Below are 21,517 nucleotides of genomic sequence, written 5' to 3'. Positions count from 1 at the left end.
GCCATCAGTTGCTGATTTTCTTTCTTTTCTGCTGACCTTGATTTCACTTCTTAGACAGCCTAACTACTGGGGAAGCAAGATGGATGTAAGTAATGGTATAGGTTTGGTATTTAGTCTCTCTGACCCTTACTTCTCCATCTTGAGGAATTTTTAAATGTGGTATAAAAAGAACCCTTGGATTTGAAGTTAGAAGTCATGAATACATATCCAGGCTGTCCCAAAAAGTCCTCATGAGAATCACACAAGATAATATATGTGAAAACAATTTTTAGCTGTAAAGGGCTATATCAATGTACATTGCTATTATTGAGGGAGAGGGCCATGACAGTCTCCCATAGCATTCGTTCAACAACTGTTTTTGTACAAGAGAGCAAGAAACAGCACCTCAGTTTGCAAAGCACTTTCCATACATTCATTATATCATTTGAACCCCACAATATTTTCCAAGTGAAGAAACTGAAACTGAGAGATCTTAAGTCACTTGCCCATGATTACACAGTCGTTCAGTGTCAGAGGTGAGATTTGAACTCAGGTCATTCTCACTCCAAGACTTTATTCACTGTTCTCCTGCCTTTCATTCTCTTCCCAAGAATATTCTAAAGAAATATGGGATCAAGGGGTTCTAGCCTTGGCCATTAAGCTATTCACTCAGCTGTTAAGGCTATAGCACTAGAGTAAGATTCCCTGAGACACCCCACACACACCCAGTGGGTGTCCTTTCCCCTTGAGAGCCTGGGCAATCTCAACCAACAAGCACATCTATACTCACTGTAGGTTCTCCCCTAGTTTTTTTTTTTTTTGCTGAGAGCACCGAGCTCTCACCAGGCCCCACCCCAGCTTTTTTGCTTGCATGCTGCTGTAAATAATTTATCTGCATTGGGAGCAGGTGTTCAAGAGAAAATGGGTGTGTAACGCACCTCCACTGCCTACACCAACACTCTCTTGCTATCAAACAGACACTTCAGACAGATTCATCTCTCACTTTTAGTTGACTCAAATCCTTTTGTCCAAGCTGCTCTTCATCACTTTCTCCCTCCCTCCCAACATGCTCTTCTTCCTTGTCCCACCCTCCATCCCTCACCTCAAATCCTTTCTGTTCTTTCCAAAATGGTCCTTATTCTCTAACATTAGGATTCTCCTCCCCTTACCCCAAAGTCTGGTTCCTGGTAATCTCCTAGGCAAGTAAACAAGTGACCCCAGCTTTATCTACAAGCCAAAGAATCAGTCATGAAGTTTCTGAGGCCTGGCAGAGCCATTGCTTGTCCCACATTACCACCACCAACCATACTGCACTAACCAGAGGCTTTCTATTAAGCATATATGAATCTTCTTCTTCTTCTTCTTCTTCTTCTTCTTCTTCTTCTTCTTCTTCTTCTTCTTCTTCTTCTTCTTCTCTCTCTCTCTCTCTCTCTCTCTCTCTCTCTCTCTCTCTCTCTCTCTTTCTTCCTTCCTCCCTAGCTCTCTCCCTCCTTCTCTTCCTCTCTCCTTTCTCCTCTGTCACGCTCTGCTTTTGTTTTAACCAGTCACTAATCACAACCAGTTGTCCTCCAACTAAGCTTGGTTTTGCTAACTTCCCAAGGCATCCCAGGCATAAATCATGGTGATTTAAAAACAACATTTAATCAAGGTACCTTTTATGCACAGTTTCTAATTTGTTCATACCAAAAACTGCAAGTAAGTTAGCATCATTAGTGGAATCCAATTCTGTTGCATCCTCAGTTTCCCTTCAAAATCAAAGCTATGTCAGTTCTAAAAGGAGCTTGTTTAATACCCAGAGATTCTAATTTTAATGGTTTTCTTTTTCTTACAGTACTAGTAGCTGCACATACAAACCTAGTGTGGCCAGGGAAATTGAGCTATTTCAGGTAAGAAAAATACAGAATCTCACAGAAAGCTTAGTCAAGATGTAAGGTGGCTTTGTGCTGGTGAATACTTGCTCCAGTCTTTATCAGAATCCTTTTAAAAAGGTACTACAAAGATCATTACAGGGGTATTATTAACAATTGAGATTTTTTTAAATAGTGATTATTTTTGTAATTATAAAGAACAATAGACTGTAGAAAGAAAGGAGGGCATTGAGAGGTTAGGACATTTAATATGCTGATACAATGTTAATGTCAGATAACTTTTGAGAGCATCCATTTTTGGTTGGCTGGGCTTTGTTCAATAAATTTTAATATGCCTTCCCACAAAGCCAATAAGAACCTCCTTTTATGCACAGGCTTTATTTTACCCCAGTGAGCCAATCTTTAAAAAGTGAATTTGGTATGTTTCTCTGAAGTTGTCTGTACTTTGTCTTCCCTACTGCATTGAAGTTCTCTGAAGAAAAGCATGAGACTGACAAATCTAAGATTACAAAAAAAAAAACCCAATTCTAGCATTTCGGAACTGGGAGAAGGAAGTATATAGACCCCCAAAGTCAAGAGTCCTGGGTTTCATTTCTAGTTCTACATTTCATTTGCAATCTGCTTGGTGACTACCTCTCTCAGTGCCTCAGTTTCCCCCCCTGTAAGATGGGTAATTGCTTCGTTAAAGATGTGTTTGAGCATTGTATCTAATAATTATGAATCCAGTAAGTGAATTAGTGCTTCATTGAGCCAACACTCATTCATTTGAATGCCCTTGCAGGTGAGAGTTGTTGACAAAATTCATTCCACTGGTTAGGGCATCTCCTTTGAACTACATAGATATTGTAACCGAATTTTTAAGTTGTCATTAAGGGCATTTACATGTTCAGAAGGAAGATATTTTGAGGCTTGCTTTGTTTTTAGGGATTCAGTTTCCAGAGATGTGAATCTCCTAAATGCATCCCTGAATTTGTTCCTAAATCTTTCTTCAACATGTACAGTCTACAAAAGTCAATGCTATTTATGCTTGGTAAATCTCCCTTAGCCAGTTCTAAAAAGAAACAACTTCAAATTATCTATTTTAAAAACAGAATGCTTGGAAAAAATCTTTCTTCTTCTTCTTGCCAAGATCCCAAATTCAGGAATCTGGGTTTCCTTGGTAACAACTGATAGCAGTGAAAACACTAAGGCAGAAATTTGCATCACTTTTGCGCAGGTGATGTCATCATCTGTTACTGGGGAAAGCACAGAAACTTCTGATTTATGCACTCTAGTCCCACCAGGTATTTGGAGAATTAGCATTTTCCATGAGTTGAATGAAACAGTTAACATAATGCAAAGAAGATTCAGCTGCCATTTGATTATATTCAACAGTTCATGATGGATCAGTTCACAAAAAGCAAAGAAACTTAGAGACCAAGGCTAAAATGAATTTCCACCTCCTTTTCTTTCATTTCTCTATATCAAGCTGAACAGCCTCTCCTGGCTGGTGTGTTAGACAATAATGCCTAAAAAGTGGCAGAATCAGTGGAGATGTGCAATGTAATGTCTTTATTTTCATTTCAATTTAACATCATTAGTACCAAGGGAAAATGGTAGTTGTTAGGTTACTTCTTACCTTAAATCAACCAAACTAGACTAGTTTGAAAAATGAAAACAACAGATATGGGAATGATGTGACCAAGGTGAGAAGTAACAAATAAGATACATTCATAGCTATATATTCATGTATATGGGTGTAAGAGGGATTGCTGGAAGTAATCAGAGATACAACTACTGACTAAAAGTATTGTTTTGTACATGAGTGATCTTAAACCATGCCAAGGGTAGGACTGTACATTGGATAAGAAGTAGGAATGACAGATTCTGACTAATCCAAGAGTCTGCCTAAAGAAGGAAGAACCCATTGACTTTAGATTCTCAAATGAAGATAGGTTAAAAAATATTTGTACCAACCTATATCAGACTGCTTTCCATCTTGGGGAGGAGGGAGGGAAGTGGGGGGGGGAGGAGAAAAGAAAAATTTGGGACTAAAAATCCAGTGTAAACAAATATTGAAAACTATCCTTATATGTAATATGCAACTGGAAAATAATAAAATAAAATTTAAAAAAAGAAGGAAGCTCAGGGACTCCCTCTTTCTAAGGGTATATAAAAAATATGTGTACCCTCTCCCTAGTAGCAGTGAGACTCTCTCTTGGTCAGATGGGCTCTGTGCCTACAATTATGGAACTCTGAAGGAGAAACCATGCCATTTCTGCCAGAGAATTTCTCATTTGGCAGAAATTGGTCTTAGGTCCTGAGGCCTCTGCCCGTTTTCACAAAACAGAACTCTGGAACTCTGAATTAAGTTAGACTTAGGAGCAGGAACTGAAGTCAGCTGAGAACCAACTTCAGTAACAGATGGCATGTGTCCCTTTCACTGATTGATGATCTCTTTTGGATACCACATTGAAGCCCAGGTGGCTGAGTATATAATTCTAATAAGGATGTAAGTTCTTTGAGAGTACAGACTGTCTTGCTTTTAGATTTGTAACCCCAGTGCCAGAGATATAGTAAGTAGGTCCACATAGTAAGTGCTTAATAAATACTTGTTGTTTGAGTGTGCCCAGCCATATAACTGGTTGTGTCTGCTCTTGTTCATAGAATCATGGGAGTGTTGATGTCTAAACGGCAGACTGTGGAGCAGGTTCAGAAGGTGAGCCTGGCTGTGTCAGCTTTCAAGGATGGGCTACGGGATAGACCTTCTCTCCGGCGCACAGGTGAATCAGCTGGGTCTCGGAGGGGAACTGTAGAACACTCTGTCCAGGAAATACAAGAGGAGGATGATCCAGAGACTGGTGCTGCTGTCCCCCGGGAAGAGAACAGCATCAACAAAGCAGCCTGGGAACGGCTAAGGGATGGCCGTGGGGTAGAACCTGAGGAGTTTGATCGTGCCAATCGCTTCACACCACCTGCCTTTATCCGACCCATTCGGGAGCTACATGATGACAAGCCACTTGATATCTGCTTGGAACCCAGAGAATCTGTGAGTTCTAGAGTGAGGCAGAGGAGGAGGGAGAATGGGCAAGATCCAGAAGGAAGAAGAGATCCCCAGTTTACAGAGTAATTAGTAGGCTGCCTAGAGGCAGGGCAGTGAGCCCTGGGATGTCAATGAAGAAGCATTAAGAAAAAGAAAAGATTTAACCAGCTTATAGTCCTTAATCCAAAACAAACTGATAGCCTTTTCTGTCTGAATCCAGATATAACTGACTGAACTTGTTCTCATCATAGGAAAGTTAGCTGGGCAGGGGGCAGGGGGAGACATGGAGAGAAGGGTAAAATAGGAGAGCCACGGCATCTTCATCTATGCATTCTACCTTATGATAGCATGTCAGCTGGAATAGTGTTCCCCTCTTCTGGTTCAAAATACCAGAGATTTTTGGCTCCCATCTCCAAGACTAATCTCAGTTGCCTTGACACTGACTGATATTGGATATATACCCAAAGTGTGTGTTCTTTAATGGCCTGACCAAGAAATGTAGGTGTCAGAGTCAAAGCTTTGCTTAGATCGAAGTGGGGATCCTGTTTCATGCGTTTGAGCATCCTTTTTCTCCACTCCTACTTTGTCCTCAGGTCATCAATGATGAGATGTGTGAGATTTGTGAGGTATGGACTGCTGAGAGTCTCTTCCCATGTCGGATCTGTACCAGGGTTTTTCATGATGGCTGCTTGCGACGCATGGGCTACTTACAAGGAGACAGTGCAGTGGAAGTGACCGAAATGGCACACACTGAAACAGGCTGGAGCTGTTACTATTGTGTGAGTCTGGTAGGCTTGTGGTGGTAAGGATGTCAAGATAAGGCAAAGCCACAAGAGGCTGTGTCATATGGGATCCTTCTAGTCAGTGGCCCTACACATTTAAAGTAGATTCAGAGGGTGTCTTGAGAAGAAATAGCAGGGATGTCTATTTCCATTAAGCCTTTATCCTCTAGTTGCTGGCCCACAAATCAGCCCAGAAGGAAGTTTGGTAGTGCCAGTGATTTCTGTAATGGTTTCTAGTCATCATAAAGCTATATCCAAACACTAAATTGTATACAGTTTAAAGCCCAACAGAACCTCAACAAAGTTACTTTCCATATGGGATGGCTTTCTTTCATAGGTGACTTTGTGATAAAAGGCTGATGTTTTGAGTCCTGGGCAGCAATATCCCCACTAAATAGTCACCTAGCCCTTAGTGAGATTTAACCCACCCTGTCCCAAGGCTGCCAACTCTATTTTCAGATAGTTATGATTGTTAGGAAGCTTGTCCTTGCCTCCAGCTTACGCTGCCTCTTTGCAATGTTAGTCCTCATTCTACTCTCTGGGGCCAAGGAGAACAAATCTAACTCCCCTTCTATGTGATAGTTAGCATGTCTGGCTCCCACCCTACCCCCAAACCTCCTCTTCTTCAGTCTAAACAGAATCACTTTCTTCATTCTGTCTTCCTCTAACATATCACAATCCTTCTCTATCTTCAGCACCCAGTTGTGGATGCACTGCCATTTATCAATGTCATCCTTAAAATAGAGTGCCTAGAACTAAACACTGCACTTCACCAGTGGGCAAACTGTAGTCGAATTTTTCCCTCCTTAGTCCTAGTCTACTATGGTGTCTCCCCCTTAATGCAACAGAAGGCCACATTCCGTTTTGAGCCATCGTGTGACATTTTACTCAAGCTGCATTTCAGTCCACTAAAACCCTCAGCCATGCCTCACCTACGTCAGACTTAGGCAGTTATTGTTGTTGTTTTTTAAATGGAGTATGAAAATTCACATTTACTCTTTTAAATTCTATCTGATTAGATTTTACCCAATATTCCAGCCTTTAATCATTTGAGGGGAATTTAACTCTGTCATCCAGCATGTTGCCTCTACTGCCCAGCTTTTGTCATCTGTAAATTTGGTGAGCTTATCATTGTTGCCTTTATAGCAGTCATTAATCAGAATATTAAATAGCACCAGACCAATGACAGATCCCCTGGGGCACTCTATTGAAAACCTCCTTCTAAGTTAACATCAGATTTCTACAATGTAAGATTTTCTTTGTACATGTGTTTCCTCACCATCCTCTTTGCAATCTGTATGAATACTACCCTCCCCTCAGAGTCTACCTAAAATCTTAATGTTGAAGCTTTTCCTGGTTGTTGAAGTACACAATGAGCATTTCCCTTCACTCTACTGCATTTATTATTGGCAATACTCATTTGGCATTTTGTATATGTAGTCCTATATTGCTATTTAACTCTTAGCATGTATAAGTATAAACTCCATAACAAAGACTATGTCTTACACATCTTTGTTTCTTCCACAGTGTTCAGCACAATACCGCTCATCTAACAGGAGCTCCATAAATACTTGATAATTAATTCATCAGAAGAAGCAGTTAATAGGCCTACTCAGGCCCTTGATTGGGCATGAAACTACAGAATCAACAATCAGTAAATATCCATTAAAAGCCTACTGTGTGCAAGAGACTCCTGACAGATTCTTCCCACTTTCTTAGATTTATAACAACAATAATAATAGTTTACCATTTAATATAATGCTTTAAGGCTTGCAAAGCTCTTCACATATGTTACCTCATTTGAAACTGAAGCTTGGTAAAAACCCATGGGAGATAGGTGCAGTTAAAAGAGGAATTATTGGGATTTGGGCTCCTGAAATACTGTTTCCCTGAAGTCAGTAATAATAAATAACCCCTGCTATCTCTATATCATTTGGGCTTTCATGTGTTAACTTGTTTTATCTTCACAGAAGCCCTATGAAGTAGACAGGACAAATATTATTATCCCCACTTTACAGATGAGGAAATAGATCCAGAAAAGTTATGCAATGTACCCAAGAGCCCGTGGCTAATAAATGGCAGAGCTGGGAGAGTAGCCAGGGCTTATGACTCATACTGAATGCTTTTTCCACTGCACAGTGCTGCCTCCTAATGAGACTTACCTTGCAGCCCTCTCTTTTCATTGCTATCTCAAACTATGGCCATGCCTATAGAGGCAGTTTATAGCCTATTAAGTGCCAAATGCCAAGAATTTTTTACTCTGCTTCCCATGTAAAGATGGTAATGGTCAATGCCTCTTTTGCAAGAGTACCTGAGAAATTTGATATGTGCGCAAAAAGTTCTTCACATAATTTATACGCATTAAATGTTTTGGTTCAGAGTTTGCAGTAATTATCATTTCTGACTAACTTTTAGATTTGGTCAATTCAAAGCCTTGGCTTAAAAAGAGTTCTGCATTTACACATCTTCCTTGCCTCACTAGTCTTGACTGATACACACTAGTCTTGCTACTGTTTTGTTGTTTTGTAGTGGGATTGGAGGTTTGTTTGTTTGTAGGGTTTTTGGTCACAATTTTAGAAGCTATTCTTTCATAAGGTCAAAAAAGTATTCCTGGTACTTCTTTGAGGCTACTTTCTACAATTGATCATATAAATGCTTGAGTATTCTTTTACTACTAGTAGGCAAGTATCCTAGCAGAAGTTATCTCACACACACCCTCCACCCCAATCCTTACTTCCTAATGAAACCACTTCAGTCAAGGGACTCAAATCAAACCTGGAGCAAGAAGAATATATCTAAAGTGGTGCTGAACACACGCATACCCCATTCTCTCACCGTGCTGTGGAAGACCTAAAACCAAGCCATGTTATCCCAAAACCATTCTGGACTAAGTTTATTAGCCTACTTGGGCTTGGATTTCTAATTATAAGTCAACATTGATTTCATTCACTATGAGCTTAGATGTGTTCCAGTTTGATTGCCCTGTTCCTGTATCTCTGGACTGGGGCAGAACACTAAATCTAGGTATATTGCTTTCTTCTGGGAGAATCTTAGTCCTGAGTGAGAACCAGAGCATAGGGAGAGGAAACAGATCATTCCTTGGACTATCCCCATATATTGCTCTTGCAGCAGAAACACATTTGCTCTGGACTTTAGTCCCAAATTCATCAGTAGCCTGTTATGTGAGCCTCTGCATGCAGTTTGACATTTCAGGAGCTCAAGGTCCTCATCTTTGAAATGGAAATTACAGGGAATTAGAAATTTTAAGAAGTCAGTACCAGTAAATACCTTATTTTTAAAGTATTAAATAAATCCCTCATTTTAAATTAGGACAACTTCTCGGACTCTCACTGAAGCTTAGATTCACATCTAATATTTGATTCTAAATGGGTAAAGTTCAGTCTCATCATCATGGCACTTAAAGTTTACATTCTTTTATACTCATACCCATTCTTAGATGTACTTGGTCTCAGAGAAAATAATTCACCTGCCCAGAGCTATACAGCTAATAAGTGAGAGAGCTGGGATAACAACCATTCTTGAAGTGATCTGCCATTTCCACTGCTAGCATTTCTTGGCTTATTCATCTGAAGTTCCAGGGAAGGTATATTCATTATTAACCTTCTGGTTAAGAAGCACCTCCTGGTTCCTCAACTTTTTCTATGAAAATCATATATTCTTTACTAAACAGGAATCTTTTTTTCTGTGGCACTTCCAACATGATGCAATGGAAAGAATGCTGGAGCCAGAAGATGTAAATGTAAATCACGGTTCTGTCATCTGCTACCTTTGTATCCTTGGGCAAGTTGTTTAACGTCTTTAGACCCCAATTTCTTCATCTGTAAGATTATGTTCAACTTGATGACACCTCAGTTCCCTTTCAGGTCTAAATCTATGATATTTGATCCTGCTAAATACAGAACTATCCAGCTGGAACTCCTCCTCTTCTAGGAGTCACTGAAGAACCAATTCAATCAACAGAGTCAAATTTTCTACTTTTCCTCCCAAATGTCAGCCACCACTCCTCCAAATTCTATCCTATTCTTTCCCTGTTGACATTTTTGCTGCAAGATTTTCCGCTGCTATAGAATTTCCTCTTATAATTAGGTTGAAGGTTTCCCCTCTCTAAACTGAATGCCCATCCTCTGCCTCCACATTGAAATAGCCATCAATTCTCCACCACCATCATTCCAACGGTCCGAAGGTTCTTGTCCCAGCCTCATTTGGTTCCTCATGAGATTCACAGATGGCTTTCTATAATCAAGAATCTTTGTTTTTTGTTTTTGTTTTTGTTTTTTAGTGAGGCAGTTGGGGTTAAGTGACTTGCCCAGGGTCACACAGCTAGTAAGTGTCAAGTGTCTGAGGTTGGATTTGAACTCAGGTACTCCTGACTCCATGGCCGGTGCTCTATCCACTGCGCCACCTAGCCGCCCCAATCAAGAATCTTTGTACACCTGTTCCTTGATGTTACTTCCAGGCAAATGTAGCCCTCAACTAAAGTGTCTTTAGAAGTTAAATATTCAACACTCCAGAACACTATTATCAATTTTGTGACACCCCATTTGCTCGTTATACAGATGTCTATCATTTATTCCTCTAGCACTTTAGGAGAATGACTGAAAGTGATAGGAGATCTAGGATTAGAACTCCAAATCAATCCTTAATTCTATTTTTTTCTTGCCTTTGGAGCCATAATGCCCTTGCAGCCCCTACCAGTACTAGAGTTGTTTACTTGATCTGCAGCTCTTTCCTTTCTCTTAGAACAACCTCAACCTGCTTCTCACAGAAGAAGAGATGTACAGCCTCATGGAGACCTTCCAGCAATGCAAAATTATTCCCGGTAAGGACTACCAAGTGGCTCCCAGAGGTTCAGGAAGACACTGTGCAGGTTCTCCCAGAAGTGAAGTCACAGTTGTATAATCTAGCTACCCCTCCTACTACACTTTAAAAATTGAAGTATGGTGGGGTTTCCTGTCATATCAGGAAAATAACCTGTGGTCTTTGGGGGAATAGTAGGGAACAGATCAGTTTTTTCAGAGGTCCTTGAAAATCTATACATTTCTGTTTGGAGTTTCTGGCCCTCAAATAAGTGGCTTCTTCAAACTCCCCCAGGCCTGAAGTTTAGTATGCCTTGATAGAAAAGAGAGATACTCGTAAGTGGTTATGGCCACTTTACAGGACCAAAAGATAATGTTTAGAAGTAGGGGGGAGACAGGAGGTGCCAGGTGAGGATAAATGGTGAGCTGGGTCTAGAACTTGGTAAGTGTGTACAAGGAATTAGTGACTCTGAAGGCATTTTCTCCTTACAGATTGTTCCTTGACACTGGAGGATTTCCTGCGCTACCACCATCAGGCAGCAAGGCGAGGAGGAAGTGAAAGAGCACTGAGTGAAGAGCAAGAAGAGAAGGCAGCTCAACAATTTGCTGCCCTTGATCCTGAGCACCGGGGCCATGTTGAGTGGCCTGACTTCTTGTCCCATGAGTCCCTCCGACTACTGCAGAAACTTCGTCCACAGGTGTGGCAAGGGTGGCTGACCCTGGGACACTAGATGGAAATGGGAATTGGGAAATTGGAGGTTAAGGAAGCAAGAAAGCACTAGCTCTTGAACTATTTGTGGCAATGAATGGCTTGTTGAAAAAAATATAAGAATCATCAGGAGTGAAAATGGGATTTAGGGCTTTTTCTACTGATTAATGACCAAATGTCCAGTGTACCCTAACTAGCTGGGGCAAAGGAATCTGCGGAGTGAGATAATGGAAGTTAATTTACTTTGGGCTACAATAAAAACCTCAAGACTCCAAAATATATAGAACCTAGAGACTTTAGGATCATGGGATTTATAGCTGGAAAAGCCTTAGATATCATCTAGGCCAACCACCTCATTTTACAGGTGAGGAATCTGAGACGCAGACTGCTTAGGACTTGTTCCAAGGTCATACAGATCATAAGTAGCAAATGTGAGATTTGGACAGCCCCAGTTTCAGCACAAAGTGTCTATAGTACTCATTGATTCCCATGTCCTTCTTCCTTAAGAACTCTCTGTTAAGGCTACTGACAGTTAAGGAGCGGGAACGAGCTCGGACAGCCTTCTTAGCCAGAGGCATCGGGGGTTATATCAGTGAAACTGAATGTCATCTTGCCCAACACACTTGGTTCCGAAAACGACCCTTGGAGGCTCCATCTTGCAATGTTAGGTATGCTTCATCTTCATCCTAACTTTCCCTCTCAAAATCCCTACCAACCTTTCCCAAATCCTTTCTGATGTCCCAGTAATTGCCTAATCTCTCCTTATCATTTGTAACCAATCCAGGAAATCACCTCCTTTACTACTTTCTGCCACCATTCATAACCCCCTTTAATAAAAGGAATTCTCCTATGTGTCACACCTTCCATATAAACAGAATAGAATGATTCCTTGAGTCCAGGAAGTCATTGCCATAAGCTAAGTGCTACCACAAGTTGATATGCATCAACTCATAGGGGCTCTGGGAAGAACAAACCTCTTGATTGTGTCTATTCCCAACTACATGTCCCTGTGCCACACAGTATCAGCCATGTGGGACCCATGTCAGAAAGCAGCCCAGCCAGCAACAGCAGTGCCAAGAGCCAGGAGAAGCCCCTGCAGACAGCTGAACAGGAGGAACCCAGGTGAGAGATCCCCCAAGGTGTTCACTCCATTCTTGGCAAAAGCCATCATTTCTATACTCCACAGAATGCCATCATTTCTACTGGTTTGCCTTAGTTGCTCCCATATAAGATGGTATAGGCCTACTACACTGTCCAAGAAGAAGACCTGCTCCCTGGAAATTGAGGTCTTGACAAACTTTTGAGGCCTTTTAGGTTATTGTCCCAATTAGAGCATACTATGTCTCAGGCCCTCTACTAAATTCTGAGGCTACTAAAAGAGGCAAAATACAGTCCCTGCTTATATGGGGAAGACAGCATGCTAATAAATATATACAAAGCAAACTATATAAATAGGAAATAAGAGAGGGAAAGCACCAGACTTAAGAGGGATTAGGGAAGGTTTCTAGTAAAAGATGGACTTTTAATTGGGATTTGAAGCCAGGGAAGTCAGAAGGCAGAGATGAGAAGGGATAACATTCCAGGCATGGGGAACAACAGAGAAAATACCTAGAGAAAAGAAATAAGAGGGTCTTTTTCATGGATAGCCAGGAATCTAGGGTCACTGGATCAAAGAGTACTTGAGTGTGGTAAAGGGTTGTGTAAGGTAGAAGATGATTGGAAAGGGAAGGGGAGCTGGATTTTGAAGGGTTTTGAAGGGCTCTGAATGCCAAAGAGAGCATTTTGTATTTGTATGGAAGCAACAGGGAACCACTAGAGTTTATTGAGTGACATGGGGGGTAGAGGGTCGGGGAGGGAGAGTGATATAATTAGACTTGAGCTTTAGGAAAATCACTTTAGTGGCTGAATGGAGGATGAATTAGCGTGGGAAGAGACTTGAGGCAGGCAGACCCAGCAGCAGGCTATTGGGGGCATGAGGTGATGAGGGCCTGTGGTGGCAGTATCAGAGAAGGGGATATATGCAAGAGATGTCACAAAGGTGAAACAGATTGGATATGGGGGAGGAGAGAGAGAGAGAGTGAGGGTTCTGAGATAATTCCTAGGTTGACAGCCCAAGAGACTGGGAAGATGGTGTCTCCCTCTACATTAATAAGGAAGGTCAGGAGGGAGGGCTTAGGGGGAAAGATGATGAGTTCCATTTTGGGCTTGTTAGGCTTAAGATCTCTCCTAGACATCCGGTGTGACTTGTCTGAAAGGCAGTTGGAGATGGAAGACTGGAAGTCAGCAGAAAGTTTGGGCAGGATAGGTAGATTTGAGAACCAACAGCATAGAGGTGGTAATTAAATCTGTGAGAGCTGACGAGATCACCAAGTGAAGTAGTGTAGAGGGAGAAGAGGATTCAGGACCAACCCTGAGGGACACACGTATGGCTAGATGGCATGATCTAGAAGAGGATCCAGCAAAGGAAGCAGAGAAGGAGCAGTCATGTCAGTACAAGAGAGACCAGGAGAAAGGGGTGTCCTGAAAACCTAGAGAAAAAGGTATCAAGGAGAGAATGATTAACTGCGTCAAAGGCTATGGAAAGGTCAAGGAGAATGAGAACAGAGAAAAGGCTTTTGCATTTGGCATCTATCGGTAACTGGAAAAAAGACGTTTGGGTGGAATGATAAGATCAGAAGGCAGATTGGAAGAGATAAGAGAGTGAGAAGAGACAGAGGTGTAGGCATCCTTTTCAAAGAGGTTAGCTACAAAGGGCAGAAGAGAAATAGGATGATAGCTGGGATGGAAGGATCAAGTGAAGGGTTTATTCAGGATATAGGGAAAACATGGGCTTTTTGGAAAGCAATAAGGAGTAAAGCAATTGAAAGATTGAAGGTAAGAGAGAGGGGGGACAAGAGAGGGTGAAATTTGGGGAGGGGAGACAAATGGAATGGGATCTCTTAAACAAGTAGAGTGGTTGGCCTTTGTATTTCATGATGTGGAGGAGGGGAGAGTGGCAGAAGGCACCAGAGTGATAGGAGATTCGAAAGAGGGAGTTCACGGTGAATGGCCTCAATTTTTTATGTAAAATATGAGATAAGATTTTCAGCCTTGAGGGTAGGGAGAGAAGGAGCCATAGGAGGTTTGAGGAAGAATGTTTGGAAGAGGTTTGGAAGAGCCACTATGGAGAATGGGATAGTAAGTTGATAAGGAAGGTAAAGAAGGATTGCCTAGCCACAGTGAGGGCCCTGTTGAAGTTGTGTAACATAAATTTGTAGGGGACCCAGTAAGAATGGCTGTGTGATTTTTCTCTATCTTTGTTCAATAGCACATGTGTAGGAGTGAAGGCATCCAGTGGTGGCATGATTGTTGTCACAGCTGGTAGGTCCTCATCCATCTACAGCCACTTCATTCTTTAGGTGGTGTTCATCTAAGCTCACACCCTAGCCTATATTGTCTCATTCTGTTTCAGTGTCATGAGATGTGATGTGCTTCATCTTCTGCTTTTTCACTCCCACTATAGGTCTGTGGATTGGCCCACCTTCTTGAAGGAGAATGTCATCTACATCCTTGCTGCCCGCCCCAATAGTGCTGCCATTCACCTGAAACCCCTAGGGTAGAGTCTTTAGAAGTAGGGGTAGCCCTAGCTGGGCCAGTGTGGGGTCACCTCCTTCCCCAGCACTTGACACTGAAAAAGACTGGGAGGGGGGAGACCCCAGTATCTTTGTTACTAAGCTTTGCCACAGGGGATCTAGTAACTTCTCCTTTCATAGGAAAGGTAGCAAGTACATAGCCTAGGGGAGAGGTTCTGGGAGAAGAGGCAATACTCCCTATACCCCTAACAGCTCTGTCTGTTGCTAGCAAAAAAAAGAAAAGGATCCCTCCCCCAGTGTTCCTTCCTCATCTAAACCAGTGTCACGGATAGGATAATTCAAGATTCTTTACCCCTCTAAACTTGCTAGAAGTTTGGTTTCTAATTAGTTGAGAAAGGATCAAACTTCATTGGTTTTATAGATCATTATAGATGAAAGAAACCTAAGTGGTCACCTAGTGCAACTCTCTCATTTTATAGATGGGGAAAATGAGGTCCAGAGAAGTTCTGACTTGCCTAAGGTCACACGGTGGGTGAGTGGCAGAACCAGAAAGAGAAGCCAGGTTTCCTGACTCCTAGTCCTGTCCCTCTACAAAAACTCCCTAGATTTGTCTTGGGGCAGGGGGAGCGGGGTGCCTCTTCTTTCCACAGTTAGCCAGACATCTAATTTCTAATTGATCAGAAAGGACCATGGTCCTTTACCTCCATAGTTCTTTGAAATTCTTATTTCTAATTGGCTAAGGTAAAACCAGCCTACCACATCCACCCTTTACTAGCCTGTAAACTCCTGAGTCCAATCAGGAAAATGGTATCCTCTCATGCAAAATCAATAGAATTCTGATTAGGTTTTGAAATGAAGCTGGTAACTCTAGATAAGGCTATACTAAGTTGTCATTGTATTGTAAGTAGATTACAGTGCTGGCTGCCTGGAACCAAAGGCCTGATTGAGTGGGCATTATAGACAACCAGCCTCAGGTGCAGTTCAGAGGACCTTACTAGGCATTATTCACGTTCTCCCATCTCCATCTCAACCAGTTCCTATAGACAGAGTAATTGATATCCCATCCTTGTGGAGAATAAAGGAGTCGTCTTTAGCATCTCTAGGAAGGGAAAAGGGATTCCTCCAGATAATTAGTACTGCAGGTGATCTTCCATATGTGAGACATAGTGGGAGAAAAGAGGTTTTAGAACTCGGAAGAGGACTTGGGGTTACCTTGTGCTCTGAGGAACAAAGCTTTTTTGGGGACATGACTCAGAGAGAGGAAGGCAGCCCCATCTCTCACTGACACCAAGATGAAGGCCTCTCATTGCCCTTCCCACATATTCCCATTAGGCTAGGTATTACCATTTTGTGACATCATTTCCCCTTCAAACTGCTCAATTGAGAACTGGGATCAGCATGAGGCACTGCATAGTATGGATTGCCTGAATATTTATCCCCCTGGGGTCTGGTAAGATAGAGGATGGTGTCTGGTATACATGTCTAGTACTCCTTTAACTTTAAATCTGGCCTGGTTTAAGAAAGCTCAGATGCATAACCCTTAGTGAACTAAAGTACAAATAAGAGCCTTAGACTGCCACCCAAGACAGTATGGCCTGTCCCCATGCCCCAGCAGTGTGAATGCTGGTCTTCAGGCAGAGCAAAAATGAAAGGAACCCCTCTTCATTTTCACAAAGTCCTTTCTATAGCTGTTAAAAGATAGAAGCCTCATGCTAATGCCCAAATAGATACAATAGATTCAGAGAGGGAAGGTTACTGAACTAGGGAGCAAATTTCCTGGCTTCTGTTTCTTATTCTGCTACTAATTCACAGAGACTTTTGATTAGGTAAATTCAACTCTCATTCAATGCCTTAGTTTCTCTGCCTACAGAATCTGGAGAAGAATGAGCTCTGTCATATGTAAGCCCAAATTTCCCTGAAAGTGCTGAAGAGAAGTTCCTTGGCAACCTCTTATCAATCAAATGGAGAAATAGGACCCAGTGTTTTTGATGGACTTTGAGATCCTCAGCATCACTGACAATGAGCTGAGCCCAGAATTGAACAGGAGAAGGAGAATGGGCTAGATTGATTTTGTGAAATTGCACCATGCTTTTAAGGACTCCAAATTTCTCATTAAAACAATGGCCCATCTTTTTTAACATTCTTCTTCCAATGGTATCTGTTGTATGGCTTCAAGTCATGGTATACCACAGTCTCTGAAGAATTAAAATCCCCCAAAAGGCAATAAAGTGGCATAGGGTGGGCATGAGTAGAATACAATATGTAAGCAATCAAGAAAAAGAGTACAATAAAGGATATCATCAGATTTATGATTAGAAAAGAAGATGGACTTGTCATGGCCTCTGCAAGGACAAGAAGTCAGGTGGCATCCATGCCAGTGTAAGAAGAACGAGAAGTCCTCCAGCACTTTAGGTGGACTCCCTGTGGCAGATTTATGGGAGAATATGGACAAGAAGTGCACGAGATTACAGGGCATGAATGGGTTTCTACCTACATTTTTGGAGGGAGTATCCATATTGATAAGATCACAGGTCCAGTGAAATACTGAGATTCTCAAAGGAATGTCACAGTACATGCAATGAAGTCATGGAAATTGGTGGTCCATAAAACTAAGGAATCAACCTGGAGAAATAACAAATAAACCCAAGATCAGAGTGGAACCCACTTGTGGTTCTGAGAATTTCACAAACTATAGCTACTTGCAAAGGTTCCTCTACTGTGCTCAAAACGTTGACTGATGCTAAAGGTTCTGGTCAATCCCATCAAAAAGGAAAAAGAAAATAAGCCTTTTTCTCTCATTCATGATGGCATCAACGACATTGAATTCCATCATAAGCTCTTGTCCCAAGAAGCATTTATACTCTTTTTCACTGCATGTCAAGTCAAAGGCCTAGGAGATCCCTAAAGAATGGTCCTCTCCAAGATCTGATTTCCACAAGGTAATTCCAGGAGGCACACACTTTGATGCTTCAAAGACTTAAGGGAACTCCTCCTCTTCTGGACTCACGGAATTTAATGGCCTTTATGAATTACCAGGACTATGAATCTAGGCTCTTGTTCATTTATTCTGTTTAGATGAAAACTGATGCCAAAAAGGGCCACAGCCCTATGTCTTCAGTATGAGGGGAAAATTGTGTAGGACACACCTTGCAAGGTAGGCACATCATATGGCCATCCAAGCAGAACTGGCTGTCTGGTGTGCTTGACTATGTCTGAAAACTTGGTGCTCTTGTGAGGTTTAGGTGGGTTCCTCTTCCACTTCTCAAGGGAAGCAAAGGAAAGCATTAAGCCTTTTCCCTCTATGTGATGGGGTTGAGGCACAAAAGAATATAATAGAAATGGATCTTTATTTGGGAACCAGATTCCCTATACTGGAAGGAACCTTGAAATGTCCATCTTTCTTGCCTCTGGGCAAGGCTAGACAGATGGCTAGCTCTCCTATTTTTCATAAACACATGCCATTAGCCAGTGATGGAGATTCCAGAGCTCTACCTTAGTAATTCATTGTTCAAAATCCTTTGTCATAAATTCTGTACTGTCTTCTGCAGTTTGTTTCCTTCTGGTGTCTCACTGAGGAGTTGTATAAAAAACTGTCCCTTCTGTAAAAATCTTGGAATATTCGAACACTCCAATATGTTCTTAAATAATCCCCCTTTAACTTTTCCTCCTAGGTCATCCTAAGACCTTTCAATTATGATATTACTCTAAATTCTCTCAAATCTCAACATAGATGTCCTCCCCTAGTAAAGGGCCTCGGTTTCTTCTCATTGACTTACGCAATAAGATCCTAATGCTTCTCCCCACCTTCTTCCTTCTCCTGAGGGGAGACATTGACTTTATATCAAACATCTTTGGAGAAGACTACTTACCCTAGAATTGCTCATCACCCATTAGGCTGTCTCCTTAAAACCGGATTAAAATTGTGTAGCCCCCAGGTTGGATGAAAAAGGAAGGCCTGGAGGAGAATACCTGCTATGGAGAAGCAGCAGCCACCACCAACAGTGAGGTACTGATTGCACTTTGGGGCCATTCCTATTTCCTCTGTGGTCTCCTTGCCTGCCTGTTTTCTTTTAACATTGAGGAACTGGTTCTAGAAAATTATCTGAACACACTGAAAGCTAATCCTGGATTCTTGAGCAATATTAATATTTGAGATTCAAGAAGAGGCCTCATCCCCTAGACACCAAAATCACTCTCAAGGGTTCATCTCTATTTTGACTTCAACTCCACACAAAAGTATTTTACCAGTGGAAATGATGAGCACACATACAAACACAACAAATACACTGCCTTCTCCCTCCACCCAGTGTGACTGAAGGTGGTGAGTGATTTCTGTTCAGATGCACTTGTCTTGCTAAGTTTCTCCTGATAGCCAAGGTTTGGGGGGCTCTGAATGGAATGGCAAAAGGTCTAGAACCTTTGATCCTTTGTAGGAGTGACCACTATGAAACTCCACTCACCCCAGGCCCTTGCCTTTTTATAGCTGGAAGCACAGCACAGTCTGTACTGCCCACTGGGATGTGCCACTTTAGAAAAGGAGGAGGTCTCACTTGGGAGACCCCTGGAATCTCCAGGCACTCTGTTAAAGTCAGACCTACTATAATGATCCCAGAACCAATGTGAATGAACTGGCATGTCAGAACCTTAGACAGCAAGCAGAGATGGAAGCTTAGTAGGAATTGACTAGGAAAGCAGCAGGCACTAGGAGTCCCCCTCATCCTCAGGACAGAAGCACCATAGCAGATGGCACAGGAATGCTGATGCTTTCTCCAACCAGAATTCTTAGTGGGGGCCTGTGACCCTGCAAAACCAAAGTGTTCTCTTCAGCTGGGGGCTTATCATGTGAAGGATGCAGATAATTGCAGTAAGAGGCTAAGCAGTCCTTAACTAGAATTTCAGGAGACACCATCCGTTAGCATGAAGACACAGCCAGAGCCACTTGCTGTCTGACTTAGAGTTGAATCAATCAGCTGCTGCCTTCTGCATGCCATTTACCCTATAATCACTTGGGATTTCTGAGCTTCTGGGGAATGAGTTCATTACTGTATGCTTGCTGCAGCCCAGCGAACTGAGAGTTCCTCATCATCAGACTGTTCATAACAGTTCAAGTTCATTCAGCCCCTCAGGAACAGTGTCCTACATTTGAAGCAGCCATACCATTACCATCTTTTTCCCCACTAGTAGTCCTTGGATTGAGCCATGGTTTTTAAAGAAAGAAAAATGAAAGAAGACCAGTCATTTCCCCTGGGACCATATTTCATAATCCAGTGTGGCAGAAAAATTTCATTCTCCTCCTGTGCTTTTTGGAGTGGGTCCTATTGTCTGATCCAGGTATGTATTACTGGGCAGTCAGTTCTGTTTCATATTGGGAAGATGTATGCTCCAAGAAGTGTATGTAGGCAGTAGGAACTGGTCTCAAGTGGTCACTTCCCACCATAGTTCTCTAAAGTTCTGTAACCCTAGGCATTGGGTTGGCATATCCTTTCACAGATAACAGCAACAGGGCACAGAAAACAAAAGGAACTTCCCAATATTCTATACTAAAGCAAGATAGTGTTGAGGATGGAACTGAACCATACTGGCTCCCAGTTGTGGGGGCTTGGCCACAATACCTGAAGAGGTATTATTGTTGTGTCCCTTTTGATCCTCTTGTGAAGAACACTGAAGACATATTCTAGGAGTACTTGAGCAGCAATGGGTTCCAGTTATCCCTTCTTCCTCCATGTTCTCAACTGTTAGGAGATGGCATGCCCTTTTTTAAAAGAATCTGCCCCAAGTCCTGTAACTGCCTTTCTGCAAACACTAACTTGGACATTGAGGGGTAAGACCCCCAACTTCTGTTTTTCCCTTTACTATATAGTTGCATGTTTCTTCTACCCATGCCCAGCCCTTGTGGGCAATACAGCCAAATGGAGCTGGTACTCCCAAAGTCTGGGCATACACAGGATATCCTAATAAAGAAATCTTGACACTACTACTTTCATGTGCAGTGTTTATGGGAAGGTGGGAGTGTGGTAATTCAAGGGACAGCTAGAAGGACATAAATTCTTAAGAACTCCTTGTCAGAGCTTAGGCAGTGTGTAAGTTTGCCAGACACATGCTACAGGTCCCATTTCTGTGCCTCGAGTGCTCATGTTCTTGGGACCTTGGCCTACACTTGTCCCTTTGAGTTAGGAGTGGTACAGCAATAGTCCCCAGAAAGAAAAGAATCCTCTATATCATTGAAGAGGAAGCTATGAAGCACTGAGCCTTCCCAAGGGAATCACAGAGCCTGACCTCTCCAGAACATTTCTGGTCTTAATCTTTTTTTTTTTTTTTTTGCATTTTTATCTTTATTGACTTTGGATTGAAGAAGGCTATTTCAAGCAACATGACAGATCATGTGTGGGTACTATACAGCAAAAATATCTGATAAGCTTTTGTAAAGTATTCTTCATTGAATCTACACAATTCTGCATTTTCAAGGTAATTATGATCTCTACCTGAAAGTTTAGACCTATATAAACTATGACCACTTTTACTGAGATTCTTTCCTATAGGGTAGTGGGTTGACAGGTGAAAAGGATGTTCCAGAGGGATTTTTTTCACTCTTAGAATAGACTTTTATTTTCCAAAATATATGTAAAAACAAATTTTAACATCAATTAAAAAAAAATTGTTCCAACTTCTCTTCCTCCTATATTCCCACCCCCACCCACTAGAACTCAAGCATTTCAAAATAAATTATACATGAGTAGTCATGGAAAACATTCCCACATTAGCTAGGTT

General features: G+C 41.8%; 1 protein-coding gene across 2 annotated transcripts in view; it reads left to right on the top strand.

Annotated features, from left to right (window-relative positions):
• The window catches only part of PHF24 (PHD finger protein 24), a 28,945-nt gene extending 9,831 nt beyond the window's left edge, over positions 1 to 19,114 (top strand). The window contains exons 2-9 of one of the 2 annotated variants that reach the window (XM_044002714.1): positions 1,811 to 1,865; positions 4,494 to 4,875; positions 5,463 to 5,648; positions 10,413 to 10,491; positions 10,961 to 11,166; positions 11,685 to 11,845; positions 12,198 to 12,299; positions 14,680 to 19,114. In XM_044002714.1, coding sequence (XP_043858649.1) covers positions 4,498 to 4,875; positions 5,463 to 5,648; positions 10,413 to 10,491; positions 10,961 to 11,166; positions 11,685 to 11,845; positions 12,198 to 12,299; positions 14,680 to 14,776 — 1,209 coding nt within the window. In that variant the 5' untranslated portion in view covers positions 1,811 to 1,865; positions 4,494 to 4,497 and the 3' untranslated portion in view covers positions 14,777 to 19,114. The remainder of the gene's footprint in view (positions 1 to 1,810; positions 1,866 to 4,493; positions 4,876 to 5,462; positions 5,649 to 10,412; positions 10,492 to 10,960; positions 11,167 to 11,684; positions 11,846 to 12,197; positions 12,300 to 14,679) is intronic. The other variant, XM_044002721.1, reaches the window with a different exon arrangement.
• The last annotated feature ends 2,403 nt before the right edge of the window (positions 19,115 to 21,517 follow it).

This window comes from Dromiciops gliroides, chromosome 1 (genome assembly GCF_019393635.1).
Source record: "Dromiciops gliroides isolate mDroGli1 chromosome 1, mDroGli1.pri, whole genome shotgun sequence".
In the NCBI taxonomy this organism is placed as follows: domain Eukaryota; kingdom Metazoa; phylum Chordata; class Mammalia; order Microbiotheria; family Microbiotheriidae; genus Dromiciops; species Dromiciops gliroides.
Note: the sequence above shows the minus strand (reverse complement) of the source record. Positions and strands in the feature narration are given on the sequence as shown.